The sequence below is a fragment of the Phyllopteryx taeniolatus genome, chromosome 3 (genome assembly GCF_024500385.1).
Source record: "Phyllopteryx taeniolatus isolate TA_2022b chromosome 3, UOR_Ptae_1.2, whole genome shotgun sequence".
Classification (NCBI taxonomy): domain Eukaryota; kingdom Metazoa; phylum Chordata; class Actinopteri; order Syngnathiformes; family Syngnathidae; genus Phyllopteryx; species Phyllopteryx taeniolatus.
This window is the reverse complement of record NC_084504.1, coordinates 3,038,257-3,066,139: the sequence shown is the minus strand read 5'-3', so window position 1 is coordinate 3,066,139 and position 27,883 is coordinate 3,038,257. Positions and strand designations below refer to the sequence as shown.

The following is a 27,883-nucleotide window of genomic DNA, read 5'->3' as shown; positions in this document are numbered from 1 at the left end:
ACCAGCGTCTGCCAATCTGGACAAAAACAAAACAAAACAAAAACACCAGCCACAGTTAACACAAGTTGAATGTAAGCACGAAGCAAATTTTATAGTCGATAAAATGTATTATAAATTCACCAGTTTATGGACTACCCTCATGTGGAGTCATACAACTGTACATGATGGCTGGCATTGCTTACTTGAAATTGACACCAGTTGAACTAGACATTGTTAGAGCATGTTGATTGTTTTTGGCATTAACTTGATGCTGAACAAAACAGTCACTTGTTTGATTGTGCATAATTGTTTATTCATTTTATACCTGCCTATGCAAATGTTCAAAATAAAAGTGAATTTAAAGAACCTTGAAACAAAATCTCCATCCACTTATTAAAGAGTCACAAACACTCTTCAAAATAGCACAAATTCTCCAGCTTCACAAAATTGCAACACTGAAACTAAATTAATATCGTGACCAAAAGTCAATAAACAAGAAGGAAATAGAGTTATGTGCATTAAATATGGTTTACCCAGAGAATATGTTCGAGCTTTGCTGCACTCTTGAGATCTAATCTCGTTACTGCAAAACTGTTATCACTCCACACAATGGTTGCGTTTTCAAATAGTCACAAAATACTCGACCAATAGTCTAAACCCAAATGTACTTCAAGGGAAAATCTTAATTTGTTTGATGAGAGTACAAGATCTGGTACATCTGAGCACTGAGAATCCTGGAAAGATTTCAAAGGTGCAATGTACCTGCAGCTGGCTGACTGCTATTCATATCATAAAGCACCCAAAATTCATCTTATCCAATGTTAGTAACACATCCTCATTTCCAAGCAGCACCCAATAGAATGCGCACAAAATGAAAATGTAAGAGTGAACTGGAAAAACACAGCCTTGGTGAATACAATAACCAACACGGTCTAACATTTGGGTACAATTTTAAATCCTTTTCAAAATTTAGAACTCCCAGAGAGGATTGCAAAAGTAAAGCAGTTATCCAAGAAACCAAATCATTATATTTATTTCAGTGTTGTCTACTTTGTGTGAACCATGGATGTGCTGAAGAGAAGTTTCTGTTTTTTCTTTTTCTTCTTTCCTCCCTTCTCATCTGTAAAAGAAAAGGAACGGATTGTGTTGCTCAGTTACTTGAAATATGCTTTTGATTCTTTCAAAAATGTAATTCAGAGATGGCCAACCTGAGACAACCACGGGTTGTGGAGAACATTCCGGACTGTCCAGCTGCAGAAGTGCCTTCTCAAATGCTTGGCTGAAAGAGTTCTGAAAGTTGGGCACCGGAGCACGGTCTGACCCGTCACTCTCTCCATCACTGTCTGCTGCTGGCAGCGCTAACAGCGTACCTGCATGACAATGCACACTATTGACTCTAGGGAGCCCTTAGAAGTCTCTCGTCAATTGTCACAAAACCGGTTTTACAGGACGTGAAATACAATACAACTAACTCTTATGTCCCCCCCCCCTCCCCAAACACACCCATCAGTAGGTATTGTATCCCATTAACCAAGTACACTTGCACTGACAACGTAATCTGTGACTGCAGAAATCATTCATTTGTACTTCTTACAATCGTATCATCTCAGCAAATGATAATCATTTGACAAGCTGATTTTTGAGACCAACCTATTAAGACTGTACTTAACACTTAAGTCAAACTACTTTCATGATATTAACACTTCATTTAAATAGCAGGCTTCACAACAAGGAATGTACCATTGCATTTTGCTTTTACACATTAAATTTACATTGTTTGAAAATGAGTACCTTTCTGTGTGGTGATTCTGGGCCCATCTGCTCTGGCTTTCCCATCTCTCAGCATCTATATGGAATACAGCAAGGGTCACAATGTAAAATCTATATGCGTGCGTGGGGATGAAAATTTTCAATTTTAATTATCACTGCACTGTGTTTCTGGAAGTCATGGTTGTCTTTTTGGCTTATCCTATTTGGTGTGGCAAAACATAGAAGAAAGATGCAAACCGTAGAAGATGGTTATGAAGCATGCCAAAAGCATTAAACACTATTACAGTGGGACAGGGTGTTTTTTTTTTTTTAACCTTATAAAAAAATTTAAAAAATAAAAAAAAAAAGGCAGAGGCCTAAGCCTATTTTGGATTTTTATAAAACTCCACCATATACAGAGAATGCAGGAGGGGAAAAGGTGAGAAACACTTCAAATAATATGAGTTATCGTCTTTAAATTTCATAGTGTTTTAAATGCACGAAATCTTAGTTTGTTGCTCTTTTCAGTTTCTGATGTGCAAAAACTGCATCAAGTTGCTGAGATTTTTCATATTTAAAAAAAAACTGCAATGCTTTAGGATAGAGAATTTTAAAACCGTTTTATCTCTATATGATCAACAACAGTAAGTATTCAAATAAGCGTTTTTCACACACCTGTGCAAAAGACATGCAGTGAGAGTCATCCTCCACACTAGGAGAGCTTTGTCCATTCAGACTTGGGAACGTCATTCCAACTGAAATACGGAAGAAAAGTTTGGTTACCTAGGAATTCCTGATTCTCAGAAGTGAGTGAATGGGATGGAGTGGTAGGCTCCCATAATAAGATGTACTTAGTTTTGAAATAGGGATTAAATGGTCATTTCACATTTGAATTATTGTTTCTACCATACTAGCTCTGCGAGCAGTAACAGCAGACAGAGAATAGAATGAACTGTAGCGGAAGATGCGACTCAGACAGCAAGTAGAAAACATATGATGCGGTGGACGAAAACGTATTCTTTAAAGTATAAAGACCAGGACAGAAGCGTGGCCGCATTCATATTTTTGTTATTTAGAAAAGACCAAAGTTCAGAATACCAGCTTTCATTTCATGGTATTTACATATAGGTGTGTTAAACAACTCAGCACAGATCACCTTTTGTTTGAATCCACCTACTTTTCAAGTGAGCAAAAGTATTGCAACAGACATGAGTAAATGAACTTAAAGTGAATAACATTTAATATTTGGTGGCATTACCCTTACGAGAAATAACTGCATCAAGCCTGCAACCCACTGACTTCACCAGACTGTTGCATTCTTCATCTGAAAAGCTTTTCCAGGCCTTTACTGCAGCCTATTTCAGTTCTTGTTTGATTCTGGGGGTTTCTCCCTTCAGTCTCCTCTTCAGGAGGTAAAATGCATGCTCTATTGGGTTAAGGTCCGGTGATTGACTAGGGCAGTTTAAGACCTTCCGCTTTTCCCCCCTGATGAAGTCCTTTGTTGTGTTGGCAGTGTGTTTTGGGTAGACTTTATATCGATCTGATCAGCTTGATCAGTATTGGCCATAATTAGCATTGTATGCTGATCGGCTTTAATGTCATAATTCGCCTATCCGATAAATGTCATTGATTGGCGTCGCAAAAGATTCACTCCGCATGGGCATCGTGTACAGTATTTTTGAATCCAAAAGCTAGTTTATTTTTTGCCTTGTTGCGCGTCTTTTTACGTAGTACTGTAAATATCTGACTGCCAAGTTTTTATTAAATGTCAGCGGTGTAATGCGTGGATCAGACTACAAGACAAATTTAGTCATTCACGATTGCATTATGTCAGATTACTGCAATAAAATCTTGTATTACAATACCACCGCATCCCGTCTTTTACAATCACTGGGCTTTATCCTGTCAACTCAAACGTGACCGGATACACTCGTTACCATGGCAACGACAACTTCAATGGATCGCGCCGCGTGTATAATAAGAACAAAATGGGGAAAAACGTGTGCTGTTGGTCACCGGTGCTTGGGAGAGAGAACTTTAATTAAAGGATTGCTTGAGGTATCTTCACATACTTTTAATACGATACAGCTGGCAAGCAGCCAACAAAACTTTATGTAGCCTAGCAAGCTAGTGCTAGCACTAACGGTTGTATGTAAACATGTCGGCAGTCTGTCAAATCATGCTCTAATGTTTCAGTCTGTGTGTGTGAAGTAATTTAATTACAATAATGTAATTACAGTAAGTTAGCACCCATAATTAGTCATGTTGTAATGTTGATTTGACCTGACTGATTAGAATATATTACCCGACTAGAGAATACTTTTGAAGACACTCAGTATACAGTACACAATACAGTAAATGAAAAAGTCACTGAAATAGACATTGCTCCAGCTTGTGATCGGATTGGTGATCGGTTATTGTTTTTTTTAACCTCGCTGATCGGCCCCAAAAATCCTGATCGTGTAAAGCCTAGTTTTGGGTCATTGTCTTGCTGCATGATAAGCTTCTCCCAATTAGTTTGGATCCATTTTTCTGTAAATTGCCAGACAAAATGCCTGTCCAACCTCCACAGGGCAGGGGTGAAGGTATCACAATCCACTGTTCGAAAAAGACTTCGAGAAGAAATATACATGCCATACCACAAGATGCACACCACTCATCAGCAAAAAGAAACGGGGGGCCAGATTGGATTTTGCAAAGTAGTACAGAGATGAGCCACAAACGTTTGGGAACAAAGTTTTGAAGACTGATAAGACCAAGATTAACCTCTACCAAAGTGATGGAAAGGCAAAAGTATGAAGAAAGAAAGGATCTGCTGATGATCCAAAAGACACAAGCTCATCTGTGAAGCATGGTGGAGGTAATGCCATGGTTTGGGCTTGCAAGGCTGCTTAGAGAACGGGCTCACTAGTCTTTATTGATGATGTAACTAACTCATGATAGTAGCAGCAGATTCAATTCTAAAGTCTTCAAAACCATTTTGTCTTGCACTTTACAGAAAAATGCATCCAAACTAAATCGGGAGAAGCTTCATCATGGAACAAGACAATGACCCAAAACACACTGCCAACACAACAAAGGACTTCACCAGGGGCAAAAAGTGGAAGGTCTTACGACTGGCCAAGTCAATCACCGGACCTTAAACCAATATAGCATGCATTTTACCACCTGGAGGGGAGACTAAAAGGAGAAACCCCCAGAAACAAACAAGAACTGAAACAGGCTGCATTAAAGGCCTGGAAAAGCATTTCTAATGAAGAATGCGACAGTCTGGTAAAGTCAATGGGTCGCAGTCTTGATGCAGTTACTGCAAGTAAGGGTTATGCCACCAAATATTAAATTTTATTCACTTTAAGTTAATTCCATGTCTGTTCCAATACTTTTGCTCACTTGGAAAGTGGGTGGTTTCAAGCAAAAGGTGCTCTGTCCTAAGTTGTCCTGAGATGAATCTCACAAACCCAACATGGAACTCCTGCTATCTGCTTCTCACGTAAAACACTACTACTTACATGTTTTGTTGTACATTTGTAAGGCTGAGAAGCACTGGGAGCACAACTTTGGCCGTAAGTATCACAAGCTTTAAAAATTCCGACTCACAGTGAAGGTGGACACGTCACCCACATGGTGTTTTACACACCGTACTCAGATATCTAACTTTATCTCTACTTAGCTAGATAGGTCTTGTGACATGTACTCAACACTAGCTGAATTGAACTACTTAAAAAAATATCTGTAGAAATAGTTGCATCCTTTCTTTTTAAACTGAGATTATTGATTAGCATTCCAGACAAGTTCCATCATGTATAACTAGTGTTGATCAGGTTGGCATTTTGTAAACAATTCATTATTTTTCAACCATGATTTTAAATACAAATTCTCCAATGATTTTTGCGTATATATCAACTATTTGTATTTCTTAAATTCACATTGTGCATAAAAAGGGATTAATTTTAAAACCATGTAACAGTCTGTGCATCTTCACTTAAGCAGCCATCATTTTAGCATTTTGTGACATTAATACATTAGGTTCATGGATGCGCATTTATGAGTTTAGACTAGCTGACTACTACAAGTTTTGGAACTGTTCAATTTGTTCAAACTAAAAGAAACCTTGAGAGAAAACAAGTATTTCCTTCATCCGACTTCAGATCATCAGATGGTAGTATACTGTACGTGCCATGTCACACAGTGACTACACTGAGCAAAAGCACCTGTAAGTAACTTTATGTTTGCTAAATGACTGCATACTGTATTTGTCAGCTTCGTAACAAACAAAGCCACACATTCGACGGTACTCAGAGACTCTACCCAGGACTAACGTTATGTCAGTAAGGTAGACTCATGTTAAAATTTGCTGATTTGTGCTCTTAATTTCACTTTCCTCTCTTGGGTCCCATGACGAGGCGGAGAGAAATATCCGCGTTACAACAAATGAGTGCTTGCCTTGCATTACACTATGAAATGCTTTCACACGCTTTTTTCACCATTTTATGTCTTTTTTTTCTTCTCAATTCGGCGTTGCGTCACATATCCCCGTTGTGTTCCCGCTCCTTCAACCGATGAACTTCTTTCGCATTTTACTTCCCACGCAGCGGTGATGTAACGGCGTTGTGTTACATACGCCCCTACGTGCATCCGTCTCAGATAACGGACACGCAATCAACAAGGTGTCCCCAGCAACCTCGAACCTCTGATAGTTACTGCAGTCTTGCCTTCTGCCCCGCTGAGCCAGACGGTCACAAGAAGCCTGGTTTATGTCACCCGGACCCTAAACTAATTAACAGCTCCCCAAGAAATCTGGGCTTCCAGTCATCAAAGACCCCCCTTTGTGTGCAGAACCAAGATACCGACCAAAAGTTTGGAAAAACTTGCTGTTCAAAGCATGCCAAAATAAAGTTCAAAGAACAAAGACCCATTTGCTCCTTTGAAATGCAGACAAGGCCCTCTGGGACAATTGATGGAACACAAGCGACACCGATTGGCGGTGGAGAGTTACTGCCAGCCGTGAGCTGTGCCACAGATTTCTCCAAATTAGAATGACTTTGATATTTTATAAACTTTGAATGAATGCTCCCAGTAGAAATCCTGACACCTATGTCACTAGTGATTGTTTGCCACAGGTCTGATGTCAAATCAACTGAATCAGATGAGATGTTTCACCTCACAAAACACAAATGTCACATCACAAATATTAACCACCACATAAAATTGAAACACTCATTGCATAGATTAACCAGGGTGTGTGCAATGCAAAACTGGGAGACGACGTCTTCATCTTAAGATCCAATCTTTTATTTCCACTGCTTTAAAACCATAAATAATTCTAGGATGAAAATTAATACTAAGAGGCGTGGTCTGCCTTCCGTTTGGTCTCTGGGGCAGCCCCTCTCTCGCCTGTGCAAAAAAGGCTGAAACCCCTTTGTTCAGGGCTCGTTTTTCTAGGCTCGCTCGCTTCTCGTTTTTCCAGCCTCTCATTGTGCAACCAGCCGCAGACCCTGGCACAGCCAGGGAGCCCCGCCTCTGACCGAAACGCATCCTTCCTTCCGAATTCAGAGGGCAGAAGCACTCTGCGGCGCCGCCTTCTCTGAGCCCGTGATGCCCACCATCACTTAGACGCTTCGGCCACCCTATCCTGGCTTTATCTGTTTTTTTATTCCTTCCTTTTCCGTGAAATACACCTGTTCGGCGACCCGGTCCAGCCATCTGGAAGACTGACCAGCCTGTCCAAATACTGTTCTACGTAACCTAAGTGCAGCGTGCTGCTGGTAGGTACAAATTGGTGCATAATTATCATAACAGTCAAAGAGACTCCCAGCCTCGTATTGCGACCTGCATATCCTCATGTAACACCTACATCACAAGTTCGTTCCTTTACGAGACAAAGAGTTTGATTCTAACGTTACAAGTAAATCGAACTAAACCGGAAGTAACGCAGGCGTTAGCTTCCGGCGTATTCTGTCCAAAACTAATTAAGCTTTTATCCAAAACCAATATACGCTACACTGTGATAAAACTGTGATTCACAGTTTTGCTTATCAATGTCTTTTTTTGAAAAGCAAAATGCAAATTTTAACTCACAAACTGTGATGCAAGAGCGCTTAATTTGAACCTTGTAGTAATTTCCATTTCATGCGGTCTTGCATGCATGAACATTTTTTTAAGTTGTTTTACAATTTCAAATGTGCGAAAAGTACATAGGGTTGCTCATTTTCATATTTTTTTTGTATTAAACAAAACTTGTTGCAATATATATATATATATATTTTTTTTTTTTTTAACGAGTACTTTGGTCACTATAATCGTGATATGAAATATCAATACTGTTTCTTCTCTAGTTTGAAAAAAGAAGTTAGGGTACAATGTTCATATACTAACAATTAACTGCTGAGTGCAGATGCTATAAAATGATGGATCTTACCAGAGGAAGGACTGCTGCTAAGGGGAGACAGAGGAACTAAAGTAAAATCAGGATGGACCAGGGGACTGCTGTTGAGAGGCGGCGACCCGAAAGCCGGGAAATGTTGAAGGTTCTCTAGTCCAATATGCACCTCAGGATCTAAGAGGAAAAAGAGGAGCATATATAAATTTACCTACCAGGGTCTGCGTTAAAAGATTTTCAATGCAGCTGGTATACTTACATTTACCCTGCTTCTTGTTCTCTTCAATTTCAATTCGCTTCTCTCTGCGCTTCTCGTCTCTTGCTTTCTTCTGTCTCAGGCGCTTTCTTTTCTCCAATTCATCTTCAAGTTTGTTTGAAAATTCATTCGGTCAAAAGTTAAATACATAATTTAGTTCCTGTGCAACTTAGTGCTCAATTTTGATTAAGTGACAAATGAACATTAAGTGTTCCATATCTGATATCACTATTTACATTCACTGAACTAATGAAACAATCCATATGTAGAAGTCCAAAACACACATGAACAACAAAATGGCAACATTGACCAGCAGTAAACATGAATACAAATAAACAAATGAAATAAACATGAAATGTAACGTTTAGTGGGCCTGGAACGACTTTTCAAAGTCTACACACCCCTGATCAAATGCCAGGTTGTTGCAAAAAAAAAAAAAAAAAAAAAAAAAGCTGATTTCAACACTTTTCCTACCTTTGTGACCTACACCTTTACAACTCCACTGAAAAACAAACTGCAATATTTTAAGAGGAAAAATGAAAACAATAACCCGGTTGCATAAATATGAACTAATACTTTGTTGAAGCACCTGTGGCTTTTATTTACTGTGCTCAAGTCTTTTTGGGTAAGAGTCTATCCGGTGTGGCACATCTTGATGTGGCAATATTTAGCCACTCTTCTTTCCAAAAACACTCGAAATGTGTCAGATTGCGAGGGAATCTCCGATGCTTCAGATCACCCCACAAATGTTCACTCAGATTCAGATCTGGACCATTCCATTCTTGTTGTTGTATGGGTGCTTTGCTTATAATCATGCTGAAAGATGAAGTTCATCTTCGGTTTTTTAACAGAATGACTAAGTTTTGTGCTAACACTGACTAGTATTAGGAACGGTTCATAATTCCCTCCACCTTGACGAAGGCTCCAGGTCCATACTTCACTAACCGTATAGCGTTGTTGGTGAGGAGCAGCACTGTTTCTGCCAAAAACACATTTTGGAACATATTTTTCTTTTCCTTGTAAGTCTTGCCACTCCATAGTCCAGCCATATGAATGCAGGAGATTGACGTCACATAAACAGCCAGTACTTGCCAGAACTTTCTGAAGCTCCTTTAATTTTGTTGTTGCCCTTATGACAGCCTCATTTACTGACAATTTATTTTCCTCAATTTTCATCCATTTTGGTGGGGCGTTGAGTTCTTGGTAATGTCACTGTTGTGGCACTATATATCACTATAACCTACCATTTGAATAGGGGTGTGTAGACTTATTTCCACTGTACATTCGTCTGTCTAATGACGCTGGAGTCGCATTGGATAGTACATGATAGATTTATTTAAGAAATAGAAAAGGGCTGTTTCTGATCTAACACCCAATTATTTTTCCAGCCTGCTATGACAAATCTCATTTGTGCCAGTTGGGAGCAAAAAGCAAACAAAACAACAACAACAAATTTGTATTGCATGACTTGGATGGTGAGGTTTAAAATGCAAATACAAACCCTCAAATGTGTCCATGGTTTCCTTGGACAGGATTGGTGGCTGCAAGGATAACTCACAGATGCTGAACTCACATGTGAGTGGCAGATGAGACAGGTAACGATGGCGACGGCGGATCTCCTAAAAAAAAATAAAAAATAAAAAATGTAAAACTTGACAAATCATGAAGGCAGTAATGTTAAGTGTTTCCCTTTCCCAAACTGATTTCGCATTTTCGAGATTGATGGAACACAAGTTGTTTTTTTTTTCCTATTTTTTAAAGTGGTCAAACATTAAGTTGACCTTGGTATTGGGCTGTTCATTTAAATAGATACATGAAATTCCTTAATTTTCCCCCACGAATAAATGAGTGGGGAATACAGCACGATACAGCTATATAAACCTGAGGTCCATCCAGCAATCAATCCATCCATTGATTTCCTCTTATCAGAAGTCGGAACGCAAGGGCAGCAGCTTAAGCAGGGAAGCCCAGAGTTCCATCTCCCTACCTACTTCGTCCACCTCTTCAGGGGGATCCCGAGGCGTTCCCAGGCCAGTCGAGAGACATAGTCTCTCCAGCGTGTCCTGGGTCGTCGCTGAGACCTCCTCCCGGTGGGATGTGCCCAGAACACCTCACCATGGAGCCGTCCGGGCGACATCCTAACCAGATGCCCGAGCCACCTCATCTGGCTCCTCTCAATGCAGAGGAGCAGCAGCTAGACTCTGAGCCCCTCCCTGATGACAGAGCTTCTTACCCTCTTTGTAAGAAAGAGCCCTGACACCCCGTAGAGGAAACTCATTCTTCAGCCGCTTGTATCCGCGATCTTGTTCTCTCGGTCACCACCCACAGCTTGTGACCATAGGTGAGGGTAGGAATGTCCAGTGCCGTGAAAAAGAATTGGCCTCCTTCGCAAATGCTTAAAATATGTTTGCATAGTTTCCCAACTTTAATGCTTAAGCTCATTAAACAAATGCATCTATCAGACAAATACATACCCTTTCCAAAAAACTGGAATATCTTGGAAAAGTTTATTTCCAAAATTCCATTCAAAAAGTTAAACTTTCATAGATAATAGATTCAGGGACCACAATTTAAACAATTTCAAGTATTATTTGTTTATTTTTACATAATTTGGGCTTCCAGCTGATAAAACCCATGAAATCAGAAATTCAAATAATTTGAATATTGTGAAGAAATCAGCATTTACGTCTCAGTTTTTGTAAAAATAAAAAAATAATAATAATAATTTTTTTTTAAAAATAGAGAAATTAGGGTCACATTAAATCAATAAAAATATGGTACTTTCAAAACAATATGTTAACCTTCAGTACTTGGTTGGGAATCCTTTTGTTTTAATCACTGCCTCGATGCGCCGTGGCATTGAGGCAATCAGCCTGTGTCATTGCCTGGGAGTTATGGAAGCCCAGATTTCCTTGATGCTTGCTGTCAGTTCTTCTTTGTTTCTGGGTATGGTGCCCCTCATTTTCCTCTTGACAATACCTCATAGATTCTCATTGGGGTTTAGATCATGCGAGTTGGCTGGCCAGTCAGGGACTGTGATGACATGGGAATCAAACCAGGTTTTGGTACTTCTAGCGGTATGGGCAGGGGCCAGGTCCTGCTGGAAAATGAAATCTGCATCTCCATACACATCCTCAGCAGAAGGAATCATGAACTCCTCTTAAACATTATAGTAGACTGTTGCAGTGACCTTGGCTTTAAGAGAGCAGAGTTTACCAACACCGGACATCGCACCCTAAATCATTAGTGACTAGACACAGTGGATACAGAAAGTATTCAGACCCCCTAAAATTTTTCACTTGTTATATTGCAGCCATTTGCTCAAATCATTAAAGTTTTTCCCTCATTAATGTACAAACAGCACCCCATATTGACAGAAAAAAAAAAAAAAAGTTTCTTTTTGCAGCTTTATTAAAAAGTCGGGGCTTTATGGCAAAGTGGCTCGACGGAAGCCTCTCCTCAGTGCAAGACATGAAAGCCTGGATGGAGCTTGCTAAAAGAACACCTGAATCAGAATCATCTTTGTTTGCCAAGTATGTCCAAAAAACACAACGAATTTGTCTCCGGTAGTTGGAGCCGCTCCAGTACGACAAGTCAATTGACAGAGAACACTTTTGAGACATAAAGACATTGACAAAAAAAAAAACAGTCACTGAGCAGTAAATGGTTGCTAGGACTCCAAGATGGTGAGATGTAAGATTCTCTGGTCTGATGAAACCAAGACAGAACATTTTGGACTTAATTCTAAGCGGTATGTGTGGCGAAAACCAGGCACTGCTCATCACCTGTCAAATAAAGTCCCAACAGTGAAGCATGGTGGTGGCAGGATCATGCTATGGGGGTGTTTTTCAGCTGCAGGGACCGGACGAGTGGTTGCTATCGAAGGAAAGATGAATGTGGCCAAGTACAGGGATATCCTGGATGAAACCCTTCTTCAGAGTGCTCAGCACCTGAGACTGGGCCGAAGGGTCACCTTCCAACAAGACAATGACCCTAAGCACACAGCTAAAATAACAGAGTGGCTTCAGAACAACTCCATCACTGTTTTTGAATGGCCCAGACAGAGCCATGACTTAAACCCAATTGAGCATCTCTGGAGACCTGAAAATGGCTGTCCACCAACATTCATTTAAGGGGTCTGAATACTTTCCGTACCCACTGTATTTCACACTGGACCACAAGCAGCTTCCATTCTGTTCTTCACCAGTCTTCTGCCAAACCCTTGGACCTTGATCCCCGAATAAAAGGCACACTTTACTTTCAACGGAAAAGAGGACCTTGGCCCACTGGCCAACAGTACAGTCCTTCTCCTTTGCTCAATTGAGACATTTCCTACGTTGGCTTAGGCTCAGAAGTGGCTTGACCCGAGGAACCAGACAGTTGAACCCCATCTCCCGGATGCGTCTGAATGTGGTGGTTTTTGAAGCTGTGACTACCGCCTCATTCCACTCTTTCTGGATCCCTGCTAGGTTCTTGAATCTTCTCTGTTTGATGGCCCAAAACATCTCCACACAGATGTGAAAGACTCATTGGCAGTTATAGAAAACACTTTATTTCAGTTGTTGCTGCTGAGGATGGCCAAACAACCAGCTATTAGGTTTAGGGGGCCATTACTTTTTCCACACAGGGCCAGGTAAGTTTTTTTCCTTAATAAATTTAATAATTCAAAAACTGCATTTTAAGTTCACTTGGGTTATATTTGTCTGACATATACATCTGTTTAATGGTCTTAAAGTGGGGAAACTATGCAAAAATATAAGAATTTGAGGAGGAGGCCAATACTTTTTCACGGCACTGTAGATTGACCGGTAAATTGAGAGCTTTGCCTTTTGGCTCAGCTCCTTCTTCACCACGACCGACCGATACAGAGTCTGCATCACTGCAGACGCTGCACCGTTCTGCCTGTCGAACTCCCGCTCCATTCTTTCCTCACTCGTGAACAAGACCTTGAGATACTTGAACTCCTCCACTTGGGGCAGGATCTCTTCACTAACCTGGAGAGGTCCACCCTTTTCCAACTGAGGACCATGGTTTCTGAGTTGGAGGTGCTGATTTTTATTCTAGCCGGTTCACACACTGATGCGAACAGCTCCAACGAGAGCTTAAGTTTGCAGCTTGATGCAGCTATAAGAAACAAATCATCTGCAAAAAACAGACGTAATACAGACATCGCCAAACCGGACCCACTCAGCACCTTGGCTCTGTCTAGAAATTCTGTACATGAAGGTAATGAACAGAATTGGTGGCAAAAGGTAGCCTCGGCGGAGTCCAACACCCACTGGAAAGGTATTTGACTTACTGCCGGCAATATGGACCAAACTCTTACACCGGTCTTACAGGAACCGAACAGCCTGTATCAGTGGTTTGTGTGCCCCACACTCCCAGAGTATCCTCCACGGGAATCCCCAGTGGACACGGGAAAAGTCCACAGAACGCATGTAGACTGGTTGGACTTCAAAGACCCTGCTGATGGAGTAGAGCTGGTCCACTGTTCCACGGCCAGGACGAAAACCACCACTGCTCCTCCTGAATCTGAGATTTGACTTCCTGACGGACCCTCCTCTCCGGATATGCCTGAATAGATCTGACCAGGGAAGCTGAGGAGTGTGATCCCCCTATAGTTGGAACACACCCTCCAGTACCCCTTCTTAAAGAGTGGGAACATCACCCCGGCCTGCTAATCCAGAGGAACTGTCCCCCATGTCCATCCGATGTTGCAGAGGCGTGTAAACCAGGACAGCCCTGCAACATCCAGAGCCTTTAAGAACTCCAGGCGGATCTCATCCACCCCCGGGGCCCTTCCACTGAGAAGAACTTCAACCCTAGAGATAGGAGAACCCGCCTGCTTTCTCCTGGGAAGGCATGTCGGTAGAATTGAGTAGGTCTTTGACGTATTCGGCCCACTGACTCACAACGTCCCGAGTTGAGGTCAGCAGGGCCGTATCCCCACCATACAGAGTGGTGATGGTGCACTACCGAAGGCTGTTTTCAATGGCCTCACTGAACTCCTCTCACGCCTGGGTTTTTGCCTCAGTGACCATCAAAGTTGAGTTCCCCCACCATCGGAGCCAACTCACCACCAGGTGGTGATCAGTTGACAGCGCCGCCCCCGTCTTCACCCGAGTGTCCAAGTCCAATGACACAACCCTACGATCATAGAACTGCTGCCTAGTGTGTCCTTGTGCCAGCTGACGTAAGGATGAGGTGAGTTTTTCCCATTTATTTTTACTTTATATTACTGTAATTTAATACGCTGTTTTATAAAAATCATAAAAACTTTTTTAAAGGCAGTGTACTATATCTGGTTTAGTTTTCGCTGACCTCAGTGACCGTGTGTCCCTCAATCTCCACCACTGTGGCAGTGATGGAGTCTGGGCTGGCCTCCAAGCTGCCATATTCCCTCAACAGACAACGTACATTCACAGGATGCAAGAACATCTGCTGGCAGTCCTCAGCTGGAGGAGGAAAAAACAAGACGCAAAAGGAAAGTTGGTGATTAGTAGTTTGAGTTCAGTGCCAGGCAATCTTTTTCTTTGTGCTTGTGAAAAGCAGTTTGCTCCCTACTAACAAACAAGCACAACCTGTAACAATTGATAAATAGAACATCACTATTATGGCTTTGACAGAAGCACTGGAAAATACTGACCTTGGTAGAAATAATAGAAGGGTCCGTGCACCTTGCTGGTTTGAGTGTGACCTGGTTCTGCCTCTTTGGTAGAGTTTTCTTCATCAGAAAGGTGGTATGGGGCTGAATCTAACACAGCATCAGGAGGCTCTTCAAGCACACTTTCCAAAGTATCTTCAGGACACTCCGGGAACTCTTCAGCTGGTAGGACTTCTGCCACCTCATCATCAAAAGCAGAAGCGTACTGCAGCACAGGCTAAAAGAGAGCAAGTAGAGGTGCATCTCAATAAATTTAAATTAGAAAACATGCATTTCCTGTTGTTCATTTCAAAAACTCAGATTCACAACAAACTATTTTATGATTTTCTTATTATTTTGATTATTTTAGCTGACAGCTAACAAAAAAACAAACAAACACATTTTACCATCTCCAAGAAATGTGAATGTTACATAATAAAAAAGTAAAAGATTTTAACATGGAAATAAGGTTGGAATTAGTCTTCTGAAAAGTATTTTCTTGTCTTGAATGGAGCTGTATAATATACAAGTTTCACTTTTGGAATTGCAATGCTGAAAAACAATGAACTCTCCTACAGTGTTTTCATTATTGAGATGCACATGTATTAATGGAGACTGTGGCAGTGGCTAAAACCATGAAGGTTAAATTGGGAAAAGAAACTTGATTCTCCTTGAAGTATACCTTGGAAAAGCTGTTAATGCCCATCACTCCATCTACAGGAGAAGCAGGTTCCTCAAGAGCGAGAGAAGACAACTCAAAGCTGTTGTCTGCATTGGGATGCTGCTGCTTCATCAAAATTTCCTCTCGCTCCTAAACCACAAAGAAACAAAGTAGCCATTTTTTTATTACTATACACCCAGAAATAACTTGGGATGGTCATAATAAGTTATGATTAATCTCGACATTAGCCGCTTCATTAGCATGGAGTGGAGCGGGTACAGACAGTGTTATGGATGAAATGTCTCACAACTTGGCAACTTTTTTTTTTTTTTAAATAAGCCCAGTTAGCTCAGTCGGTAGACCAACAGTCTTTATCTCATTAATTGATTATCAGTTTTTCCCATCGTCAATCAAAGAAATGTAATCAAATGTCCATCCCTGATGTGGACTACATAACTTCAGGCTTAACTATTTCTTGCAAAAATAGTATTACATAGGCTTTACAAAAACGCTGGGGAAGCAAGAAGACTTTTACCTGCAAATGGCAAAGTGCACTCTGAATGAAGCACCCTTGAGCATCCTCTTGCTGGCATAGCTGAGCCTGCAGGACTGCCTTCTCCTCTGCCACCAGGCTGAGGACTTGGGTGGAGGAGGTTAGCAGCAGCTTGGAATACGGGCTCAGCGAAGCATCTAAAAAAACAAAGTAGTCATTTGTGGAATGGCATCTTGTTTCTCAATTTGGCTTTCTACCCCACAGTCGCAAACGTGAGCCGACGTCTCCTGTATTTGTCTTAACTTGAGTGATTTTGTGAATAAACTAAACAGGAAGCACATAATGGACCACAGCACACAATAGCGTAAAGATAGAGGAAGGCAATACGTATTCATTATTATTATCATAATGTGGGACAGTAGATAAATGTATACTTAAGTTAACATATTGTTAAAAACAAAGTGGGTACGGAAAGTATTCAGACCCCCTTAAATATTTCACACTGTTATATTGCAGCCATTTGCTAAAATCATTTAAGTTCATTTTTTCCTCATTAACTGATTCCCTGCCAATACCGTCCAAAGATGTCATTATGAATCCATCTATTCCCTGCCAATGCAGTCTAAAGATGTCAATGGCGTTTTTTTTAATGGCGATGGGTGGGGGAGGGTCTTGTGCAGTTTATGTGTGATCGGCAAGCCTCTGGGTAACTGCAATGACGATTGGCACCCTGTAGAGGACAACAATACCTTGAGGTGAACGTCCCTTCCTCAGATTGAAGAACAGGAAGAAGAAGGAGGGGGTGGGCCAGGGGGGTGTAACAGACAATGAGAAGAGACAAACATAATGGCGGAAAAGAGAAGACAAAATAAAATAAAAAAAATCTTAAAAACAAAAAGGAATTTTTTTTAATAAATTTTTTTAAACTTCCAGTACTAGAAATTTATTGCGCTAAGTAAAGAAAGATACCGACTGACAGGAATGAAGCCTTCGATCATGCGGGAAATAAAGGATGACGCTGGAACAAGGCGATCACGCAAAATGCCGGCCCATACATATGGCGAGATGCTCTCGGCCGCTTGCAGGCTGATCGTCTGTCGACCAGGATTTGAATAAGTGGGATCCGGAATCGTCAGATAGTGAACTCCCTTTTGGTTAGCTAGCCAAGCGTCATCCCGAGCTTTCTCCGACGAAGACAAAGGCAAAGACGAAGGTAACTCGTTTGCAACTCGCGTTAGCTACCTTTAGCGAGCAAACACGCTCCTTCAATCCTTGTTCCATAAAAACATAATTTAGTCCCACTAGTTCACATTACTTAAGAGCGTCAGACTCACAGTTCTGAGGACCCGGGTTCAATCCCCAGCCCCGACTGTGTGGAGTTTGCATGTTCTCCCCGTGCCTGCGTGGGTTTTCTCCGGGCACTCCGGTTTCCTCCCACATCCCAAAAACATGCATAAATTGGAGACTCTCAATTGCCCGTAGGTGTGACTGTGAGTGCGAAAGGTTGTTTGTTTGTATGTGCCCTGCGATTGGCTGGCAACCAGTTCAGGGTGTACCCCGCCTCCTGCCCGATGACAGTTGGGATAGGCTCCAGCACGTCCGCGACCCTAGTGAGGAGAAGCGGCTCAGAAAATGGATGGATGGATGGATAGTTCACATTACAAACATCTGCTGCCAGTACTGATATGAATTTTCCATTTCGTCCATCTTGCAGGAATTCAACACCCGCGAGTCGAGCGTCTTTTATGATTGAGAAGAAGAAATTTTTTTTTTTGCCCTTGCAAAACATCAATATTTGTCTAAGTCAACTTTATTTATGATTAACATCAACAAATGTTAACTATTGCATTGTTTCTTCACCAAATCGAATCATATTGAACAATCGTATCACTCCCATACTTAAATTACACCTATTGTATCATTCCGCCCTTAAGGATATTGTTTTTGAATGGAATCGTAACCAGTGGATCTCAATATGTATCGAATTGGTCTCGTGCCAGAGATTCCCAACCCTATCAACAATATCATTCATGGTGATAGTTTCTGGGAAATTATATTGTTCTAAAAAAAATTGTCGTGACAGGCCAAGTTCCTTTTGTTTGTCGTCTCTTTTTATAGGAATAAGGGTGTGTATATATGAATATTTATGACTTATTATTGTATATATTATTATAGTACTACAGGTATAGCTGTTCTATGGGATTGTAAGGAAGTAGAGATAGAGTTTTACTTCTTCCTACTCCTTTTCAAATATGTATGATTTAACTTTATTTTTACTTTTTGTTCAAATCTTGCTTGGTTGTCTTTGTGTTACTTTCTTACATGTTCAAAATAGTCAGTCAAAACTATTGTCTGTGATTATTCACCTCCAAATCGTACGGGCTCCTCCACTTTCACCCACTGAGAGCTGGGCATGGCCACCACAGCCCCCTTTTCCCTCCGCATGAGGCGCATGGTTATTACGTCACCAACCACATACTGCCTGGTCTCCATAGCAACCACACTGCAACAAGAATCATACGTTTATTTTACAACCATAAATATATACTACTTATAACCAGTGACAATTTCTGGCCTAATTTTGTATAGCCTCTCAGTTAGCTGACAAGTAATATTTAAACTGTAGATAATTATTTTTCGATTACCTCTTCAAGTCCACTGTGTGAACAGCCTCATAGCATATGGGGCATTTCGACCAAGTCTTGTCACTTAAAGACAGGTAGTGCAGTATGCAAGGCCAGCAGAAGATGTGTCCACAGCGCGTAATGCGAGCTGCCACAGGTGGGTAGAGGCAGATGGGGCAAGACGGCACCTCATGACTGTAGATTCGCTGGATGGGAAAAAAAAAAGGGAGGGGGGATTTTCCTTAAATGTTAAAGGCTTTGGCAAAGAAAATATAAAAAATACACTAGATTGTAAAGCACTAACCACTTGCTGCACACAGTCCCAGTTGACCAGAGTATCTGGATCAGTGAAGTGAGCCTCGTAGTCCTGGTCATCAGTCACCACAAACTGGCAACTAAAATACACACATTAATCGTCAAACTTGATTGAGAACATATGGATCTTGCCTCCTCATTCATGTTACTTTTTTATTTGCTTACTTGGCCTGCAGGAAAAGCTCCTTGTTAAAGGGCTTGTGCTTATGACCCCATTTATTTCGGCGTCCCCAACATGAGTAGCTTCCATCTCCGACAGCACCATTACCTCCACGAGGTTCAAAGGTGAAGTTCAACAGGTGGTTCAGGCTTATTTTTTTCGGTCCAGCAAACTGAGCCGGGCTAAACTCTGCCCGGCGCGTCTCTGCTACCTGAAAAGGCAAAGTTGAATGGAAAAAGTGGTGAAACGTGCTGACATAGTACATGCGCAAGGTTATAACGACAGAAATGTGGGAATGAAATACTAACGTCCTCGCGTCGTCCTCCACCTGCAACCCCATATTGCCGTCCTCCACCTCTCTGGGGGGGTCTCTTGTCAAAATTCTTGTTTTTCTGTGGATTGGTGCGGCGCGGGCCAGAAAGGTTTTCTGCTTTGGGAAAGGAGGGCTCCCGCTTGCGGCTATAGCGCTTACCGCCGCCATTATTCTTACCTTCTGAAAAACATAAAATAACATTTTCAAAAATTTATGAGTTGCAAGAATACATAATTATCCATGTAGGTGTCCTCCTTTCACTGCAGCACTAGTTGTAGAATCAATTCAAAGTATCAAAGTTTATGTAAATGTATTATCCAGTTTATAGTTTGACTTATATTTGTCCACATCATGGGGCAAATTACAGTACTCTTAAGACTAACATTTGTTGGTGAATTTTACATTATTTGTGCACTTCCAACAGCAAAGGTGGATATCTAAACAAAATTTGAGACGGACTGTTCCGTCTCCAGAACGCAACTCAGTGCTTCAAACTGACTTTCTAGTCATAAAATACGTGACTACTAAATGGCATGAGAAAGTATAAATAATCTGACGTGAGACCCGTGATACTGCAACGCAGTATACCGCTGTAACTTTGTAGAGTGGCTCAAATGTTTTGACAGCGATGTCAGCCATGTTAGATAGAGCTAAGCGCTACGACTAGGCCTTAATAGCCAGTCGTGCTTCCAAACTCGATTGACACTTGCTAGATTAAATGTCGTTTGTTTTTTTTACCTGCTTTGGGTTTAGATTCCCCTGGGGTTGGCCCAGAGGAGTTGGAACGAGGTGGAGCCTTGGTATTGCTGCTGCTGTTCGGGTTCTTCTCCATGTTTGTCTCCGCGCTGTGAACGAGGCCGAGCTTCGAGCCGAGAGCCGCGGAGGTCTCGAGCATCAAACGAAAAAACAAAGGGATAAAGTGGGCTGCAGTGAGTGCGGGTCAGGCGGCGAAGGCCCTGATTCATATCGCTCAAACGCGGACAACCCATCACGGCGACATCTTCACAACAAAATAATCCAGAGGGGAAAAAAAAAACAAGAGACACGATTTCGGCGTCTCAAGTTAGGAAGGCTTTGAGGAGAGAGGACAAAACTCGCCACACGGGGCCAAGACCCCCAAAATGAAGCTCCACTCGATCAGACCAACAGTTAGCCGAGCCGAGGTATAAATGCGCTAACAATGTCACTGTATCAATGAATATTTTTTTCCCCAAAAAAATACAATTAAATGCGCTCCCACGAACGGCGACGGGTCGCCGCAGAATCTTCCTGAGAGACCCGGATGTTTCTCGTCGCTGGCTGCATCAAATGTATTTAGTGCATCTTGGGAAATGGAGTTCTACTTGCTGGAACTACCTCGACTCGGAACTACGCAACAAGGCATCACGAATGTGCTTTTCTTTCTTCGTAATTTGATTGAAAAAATAAAGGTCATAGTCTTTAATTGTAGTGATTTAACAAATCAGGAATTTTAAACGGTGGAGTGCCGATTTAACGCTCGCGCGAAGTTCAAAGTTGAAAACCGAAAACGTAATATGATCGATAATAATTAAGACGTTGAAATTGCTTTACAATTTGTGCAATTCGTATTTTAGTTTTACTACGTGGAAGACAGGTTCCTGACAACGTTAAAAGACAATATTATTTCGAACATCACAACCAACTCTTTACACCAGTAGTAGGCTACTCTAAACACTATAACTCATCAAACTAGTTAAAGCCTTAATTCAGACTCATCAAACACCTTCGGAATGAATTAGAACAGTGGTTCTCAAAGTTTTCACACCAAACAGCGCCTAAAAAAAATATTCATCCCTACAAAAACCACCATCATCCCAGGTTTTAAAAAGTATATTTAATATTGTAAACAACTAACGTTAGTGACAGCCTTGAACATTAAAACTGCAACTGTACTGAAAACGTCATTCAATTGAAATATATTGCACCTCAAAGTTAAACATGTACCAAAATGTTTAAAACAGGATTCTTAAAGAGTAAATGAAAATGCATTGTACTTAAAAGTTAAATAGGACTGCTTTAGATATTCTGGAGTTTGAACAATGCAATTTACAATGTTGTCATTTTGTGTTGACAAATCTGCATTTTCCAGCGTTGAAAGAGTTTTAACGCGATTAGCCAAACGTATTTGAAACCAGTCGCTTCTTTCTTGAATTAAGTTTAGATTTCTTCAGAGCAAGTTTACCAGTTTCTTTCATTCAAGTTGGCAGTTGATTTGCACTTTGACCGAAACCAATCTGTGGTCACTTCCAATGTCAAATTTGTTTAGGGCCTTCCATATATATATCCATGTATCCATAAATACCCCTTTGTCATTGGACAAGAAGTAGTCTACTATGCTAGTGTTACCTTTGGGGCTTTTCCATGTCCACTTTCTGTTCCATTTCTTGTTAAAGAACAAATTACTAAAGTATAAGCCTTCTTGTTCAGCAAATTCTTTTAAGCGTTCTCCTCTTTCGTCTCTTGATCCCATTCCGTAGGATCAAATTGATTTCTCGACAGAGTTAAGGCCAATCCTGGCGTTAAAGTCACACATGACAACTCGAAATTTGTGCTTCGATTGACGATAAAGACGGCATAAATCTGTAAAACGCTTCCACCTAATTGTCGTGTGGCTGATGGTCGGCGCATATATTTGTATCAAATGAAGCGAGTAACGCTTTCTAATAGAGATGGTGGTTCCTGTGGCAATTCTGTCGGAAACACTTTTGACGCAGGTAACGTAATTGGCGATACGTTTATTAATAATGAAACCAACTCCACCATTGCGTCCGCTTTCTGTTCCTCTAATAAAATAGATGGCCATTATCGAGGTCAACATAGCTTCATATTTCCGACGTATTTCACGAAGTCCAATTATATCTCATTTGATGGCTTCCAGCTCCTGTTGTAGCTCTTCTAGTCGAGAATCGTCCTTTACTGTTCGCACGTTGTGCGTCGCAAAAATAAGATTTTGTGCATTATGTCTTTTTTGCTTCTTTCTTGCTACTTCTAAAGATTGTCCTTTGGTTTGACTTAAAATGTTTGTAAGAGTAATCGTATTCTGGTCTAACATAGCCAAGTCCGTTGTCCATAGGCAGCCATAATTAGCCCGTTGATTCTTAGCACCTTCTGCCGCCAAGCTTGTCTGCCCCTGCCGTAAGCAGAGGCTCTTTGGCCTTCGGGGAATGAGGGCCGTGTTTTTGTTGTACTGCCATGAAGAAGGTAATAGGCCCTAATCGTCCATGAAGAAGGTAATAGGCCCTAATCTGCCACGCTGGCCCAATGCATGTTGGCAGATTGCCCAAATTTAGTCCCGTAGTTTTACCTACAGTTAAGCCCCTAAGCAATGACAACACATTAGGCATTTAGGGATATAATATATATATACACACATACATAAAAAATAATTCCTTTTCTTCTATGTACCACTAGTGCCATGCATAAAACACTTTGAGACTCACTAAACACGAGTATAAAATGTGAGCCAAAGGCCTTCTCATTCAACATGATTGACTACTCAAATGTCAATTCTGGATGGATGGCGAAAAATGGCCTTGTACAGAAACACTTCAAATTATTACAGAACATTCTCCCAGGAAAGACGACACAATAAAGGATCTGTAAACAAAGGACCACATTATTTCCTTGTCTTTATTTGTTGCTGTGTGTTGACCAGGGTCACCGTATTTGTAGTTTAGCTTTATAAAAACAAACTATCGAATAATTTAAAAAACTTGGAACATCCAACAAATACATCAAAATTTTTCATTTTATTTGACAAAAAATAGCACACAAGACGATGAAAATGAAGAACAAAAGTCTCATCGTAAAACTGATCACCGTGAACCGCGTTTGTCAGATTACGCTTCCTCTTCATCATCATCATCATTCTCTGGTTCATCTTCAAATGCTCCTTGTATTATGGAGCAACTTAGGATAGCTTTGCGAATCTGTTTCTTTTCTTCTGCAATTGAGAAAAACAAACTCAACTTCTTTTAACAATCTTTAAACCACGGGTGCTTCTGAGATAACATTTCAGCGGTGGTGAATCCCTGGGTTAAACAATTTTTTAATTCAGGGTTTTGTAAAGGTACAAAGAAATAGAGTAAAAAACCACTGCTGCAAACTAAATTATTGCACTTCATATAGACTTCTGAACAATATAGTGGATGGTATAAATGCACTAGTGGTCTGATATCATACAATCAAATTACTAATACGTTCCATAGGAATGTACAGTGCTGTGAAAAAGTATTGGCCTCCTTCTCAAATTCTTATATTTTTGTAGTATCTCCACTGTAATGTTTAAGATCATCAAACATATGTAAATATCAGACACATAACCCAAATGAACTGAAAATGCTGTTTTTAAATGGTGATTTCATTTATGAAGGGGGAAAAAAATGAAGGTTACCTGGGTCTGTGTGAAAAAGCAATTGCCCCCTAAACCTAATAACAGTTGGGTTATTCTCAGCAGTAACAACTGAAATCAAGCGTTTTCTTTAACTGGCAATTCAAGATGCCACCTGTATGGATAAACTACTATTATGGCCCCAAACTTGCTCACTGGAACATTCAGAAGCTTAGATATGCACCTGTAACCAATGCCATCATTATGTTTTCAAACAATCAGTTTGTGATGGTCTTGAGACAGCTTTTTGCTCTTACCCATGTGTCTTGACTCACACCTTGGTAATGAGAACTTTTGGCAGGCCATCAATTAGGACTGAACCAGCTTATTTTCATTTCCACTGACAAGGGGCTGGATTGCTGTTTGATTATTGATAGATTTTAGGTGTTGTCTTGGCTTTCCATGCCTTTTTGCACCTCCCTTTCTTCATGTGTTCAATATTTTTTCCCTGTGGCGTTTCACATTTTTACAAACAATTTAATTTCTGAGCTTATTTGTTGTACATTCTTTGAATGTTTGGATTGCTTGGGTTGTTCCAAATATCTGGTGAAATTTTCAGGTCAATAGCACCTTTGCAAGTATATTTTGTGAGGAAAATGGTGACTTGTTAAATACTTATATTAGCCGCTGTATTTTGGCCCACTCTTCCTGTTTTAATTAAGCAAAAATTGAGGGTTTTCCAGCATGAATGGCCTTTTTAAGGCCATGGTATTGCATTTCAATCGAATTCAAGTCTGGACTGTGACTAGGCCACTCCAAAACAGATTCATTTTGTTTTTTTAAATCATTCAGAAGTTGACTTGCTAGTGTCTTTTGGATTGTTATGCTGCTGCAGAACCCAAGTGTGCTTCAGTTTGAGGTCACAAACTGATGGTTGAACATTCTCCTTCAGGATTTTCTGTTAAAAGAGCAGAATTCATGGTTCCATCAATCACAGTAAGTTGTCCAGGTCCTGAAGGAGAGAAGCAACCCAAGACACTACCACAACCATGTTTGACTGTTGGTATGATGTTCTTTTTCTGAAATGCTGTGCTACATTCAAGCCAGATGTAATGAGACACTTTCCAAAAAGCTCAATTTTCATCTTGTCAGTCTATATAATATTATCCAAAAATGTCTTGGGAATCATTCATATGTGAGACGTGCCTTTATCTTCTTTTTAGTCAGGAGTGGTTGGCCTTGGAACTCTGCCATTTTTGCCTAGTAGTTTCCTTATTGTTGCGTCATTAACATTGACCTTAACTGAGGCAAGGGAGCCCTGTAGTTCTTTAAAAGTGGTTCTGAGTTCCTTTGTGGCCTCCTGGATGAGTCATTGCTGTTCTCTTGGGGTAATCTTTGGAGGCCGGCCACTCCTGAGAAGGTTCACCACTCTTCCATGTTTTCTCCATGTGAGGATAATGGCTCTCCCTATGGTTCGCTGGAATTCTAAAGCTCTTGAAATAGCCTTTGTTACCCTTTTCAGATTGATAGATCTCAATTACCTTATTTCTCGACTGTTCTGGAATTTCTTATGATCGTGCCAGTTTGTTGCAGTCTTTTTAGGTCTTTTGTCCAACTTGATTTTGTCAAGACAGATTCTTTTTAAGTGATTTCTTGACTGCACAGGTCTGGAGTAATCAGCTTTGGGTGTGATCAATGAAAATTAACCAAAGGTTGTGATTAGCCACAATTAAGTCATGATTTAACAAGGGGGGGAATTACTTTTTCATACAGGGCCAGGTAACTTTGAATAGGTTTTTTTGCCTTAATAAATGCAATCACCATTTAAAAGCAGCATTTGAAATTCACTTGGGTTTTATTTGTCTGATATTTACATTTGTTTAATGATCTTAGACATTAAAGTGGGGAAACCATGCAAAAACATAAGAATTTGAGAAGAGGGCCAATAATTTTTCACAGAACTGTATTTAGCAGATGTAAGTCTCACATGAGTGAATGCACTTTGCTCCTCAAATATTAAAAACAAGTATTCCAAACTATATAACAAACTACATTTTCATACTATTATAATGTTTATTTTATCCAAGCCTTAAATGACAAGACTTACCTTCATTTTTACAACTTGGGAGCATTCGATGGAGCTGCCGTGTGTTGTATCGTATCAGAAACTTCTGACAAGTTCTGATTGTTCCTTATGAAATATCAAATTGAATTAATGGATAGATTGAAAGGGGTACAAATTTAAATACACAATTTAGCATATACAGTACTTAAAGTCTAAAAAGGAATTTAAATTTAAGGTAAATATATCTTTAACAAACATAAATCTGAAATACAAGATGATCCTTTTCTTACCTCCTACGTGCAGACAGTTTAGAAAACATGGTATTTTCTGGTAGCGGGTTTTAATACTGGTGATGAAAGGCAATGCTGACCACAGCAGTTTGTAGCTTCTTTTAGGGAAACGCAGGAATACCATTCCTGTTTGGGTATTCAGGTATTTCACTGAAAAGAAAACAGTACACATCATCTGCCTGCAACCCCGATTTATCCGGTTGCCAAAATTACAGAATGGAAACAAATGTACAAAAAAAGGTGAAACACAAACTCTGAACCAAATTTACCATCTACCAATAAAAGGTATGTACAGTAAGTGATTGTTCTGTTAGACACACAGGGAAACAACTAATGAAAGTAGGTTTTATCACGCCATGCATCTCTATTGGTCAACAGAAGTGGCCTTGAAATCAAGAACAGTACTTCCATGTGTTAGACCAGTGTTTCCTCGTGGGGTGCACGAGCACATTGCAGGGGGTATGTGAAAACAGGCTTGGACAGGTGTCACAGAATGCATGTACTGGTGTGTGAACGATAATCCAGTACAGTTACTGAAAAAGAGACAATCACATTACACGTTTGTGTATTTAAAATTTTGATGGTGTCACAGAATTACATTTTTAATAGGGGAGAGAGAGGCCGGTTGTTGATTTGAGCACCTGCTCACTTTCCCACTAGTGGGTCGAGCAACCTTGTCAGATGTTTAGCAGAGCAACAAGTTGGGTAAATGGTGACAACACAGCTAAATGGACCGCAGCCAACACAGCCACTGGCTGAATGGCAATATTGCCTTCCCAAAAGCGGCTTTTTTAAAAGCCAAGGAATGGACGGTGATACTGGATTGTGTTCACTGGAGGGATTTATTTATTTTAGATTACGTTTACAAAGAAATATGAGGTCAGAAAGTCATTCAGGTACGGTACGGAAAATGGATGGATAGATTACCAATACCAGTTGCTAAACCTGTCACTGGGAATAAATTATTATTATTTTTTCATTGTTTTTACGCATTTGCTTAGTAAAGGTTGGGAAACACAGATGCTTGGCCTCGATCCCCCTTGGTTGTCTGGCTCTGGTGGATACATTTGTTTCCTAGATTAATTTGATATTGGTTTTAATACAAGTCATTTTATAGCATTTTTTTAAAATTTTATTTAAGAAAGTTTACCGCAGAATCTAATGCTGCACATCGCCGCCCCGTAGTCGCCGTGTATGCGGGCCACCGCTTCTTTCACCGCCGCGGCGATAGCTCTGTCATCCAGGAACAAGAGACTGCTCCTGTCAGACACGTTAATCTCACAGAGTAAATACCTGTCAACAAAAACAGTTTCAGAAACGGATCCACCAAGTTACACTTTTACTGAATTTATTTGTGAGTTCTCGCAGTTTACCTCGATTTAACTCTCACCATCGTTGCTCATTTCTTCTTCGATGAACGCCAGATTCCGTCAACAAAACAAATCTAAATCTAGCATTGCGAGTTTCGTTAGCGCCGCGTGCTGGTCATTAATGATACTGATCAACAGTAGCTACCTTTATTTTTATGGATTAGGTTTTCTTTCTTGGAATGAATACAATCGCAATGAGAATACTATACAACATTTAGGAAGAATGTGTGCTTGG

General features: G+C 40.6%; 2 protein-coding genes across 2 annotated transcripts; both read right to left on the bottom strand.

The window, feature by feature from the left end:
* Window positions 1-267: 267 nt before the first annotated feature.
* Window positions 268-20,868, bottom strand: rnf10 (ring finger protein 10). The gene is made up of 17 exons (XM_061766477.1): window positions 20,311-20,868; window positions 19,568-19,752; window positions 19,265-19,470; window positions 19,089-19,179; window positions 18,806-18,990; window positions 18,527-18,663; window positions 16,203-16,357; window positions 15,689-15,817; window positions 15,010-15,244; window positions 14,685-14,818; window positions 9,865-9,982; window positions 8,367-8,468; window positions 8,147-8,284; window positions 2,404-2,483; window positions 1,771-1,825; window positions 1,188-1,349; window positions 268-1,099 (listed from the first exon to the last, which is right to left on the bottom strand). The coding sequence occupies exons 1-17, from the start codon at window positions 20,465-20,467 to the stop codon at window positions 1,026-1,028; spliced, it is 2,343 nt and encodes a 780-aa protein (XP_061622461.1). The 5' UTR covers window positions 20,468-20,868; the 3' UTR covers window positions 268-1,025.
* Window positions 20,869-23,205: 2,337 nt separating this feature from the next.
* pop5 (POP5 homolog, ribonuclease P/MRP subunit) lies at window positions 23,206-27,808 on the bottom strand. The gene is made up of 5 exons (XM_061766476.1): window positions 27,652-27,808; window positions 27,429-27,571; window positions 26,279-26,428; window positions 26,031-26,114; window positions 23,206-23,536 (listed from the first exon to the last, which is right to left on the bottom strand). Exons 1-5 carry the CDS (start codon window positions 27,669-27,671, stop codon window positions 23,433-23,435), a joined length of 501 nt encoding a protein of 166 aa, XP_061622460.1. The 5' UTR covers window positions 27,672-27,808; the 3' UTR covers window positions 23,206-23,432.
* Between the last annotated feature and the right edge of the window lie 75 nt (window positions 27,809-27,883).

Excerpts from the sequence above, each read along its gene's own strand:
- rnf10 (XM_061766477.1), bottom strand. The coding sequence starts at position 20,467 with ATGCTCGAGACCTCCGCGGCTCTCGGCTCGAAGCTCGGCCTCGTTCAC. Across the intron at positions 19,471-19,567 it reads GTGGAGGACGACGCGAGGAC|GTAGCAGAGACGCGCCGGGC; the intron begins GTTAGTATTTCA and ends TTGCCTTTTCAG. Across the intron at positions 8,285-8,366 it reads GAACAAGAAGCAGGGTAAAT|ATCCTGAGGTGCATATTGGA; the intron begins GTAAGTATACCA and ends TTTTCCTCTTAG.
- pop5 (XM_061766476.1), bottom strand. The coding sequence starts at position 27,671 with ATGGTGAGAGTTAAATCGAG. Across the intron at positions 27,572-27,651 it reads ATGGTGAGAGTTAAATCGAG|GTATTTACTCTGTGAGATTA; the intron begins GTAAACTGCGAG and ends TTTTGTTGACAG. Across the intron at positions 26,429-27,428 it reads GTGCAGCATTAGATTCTGCG|TGAAATACCTGAATACCCAA; the intron begins GTAAACTTTCTT and ends TTTTCTTTTCAG.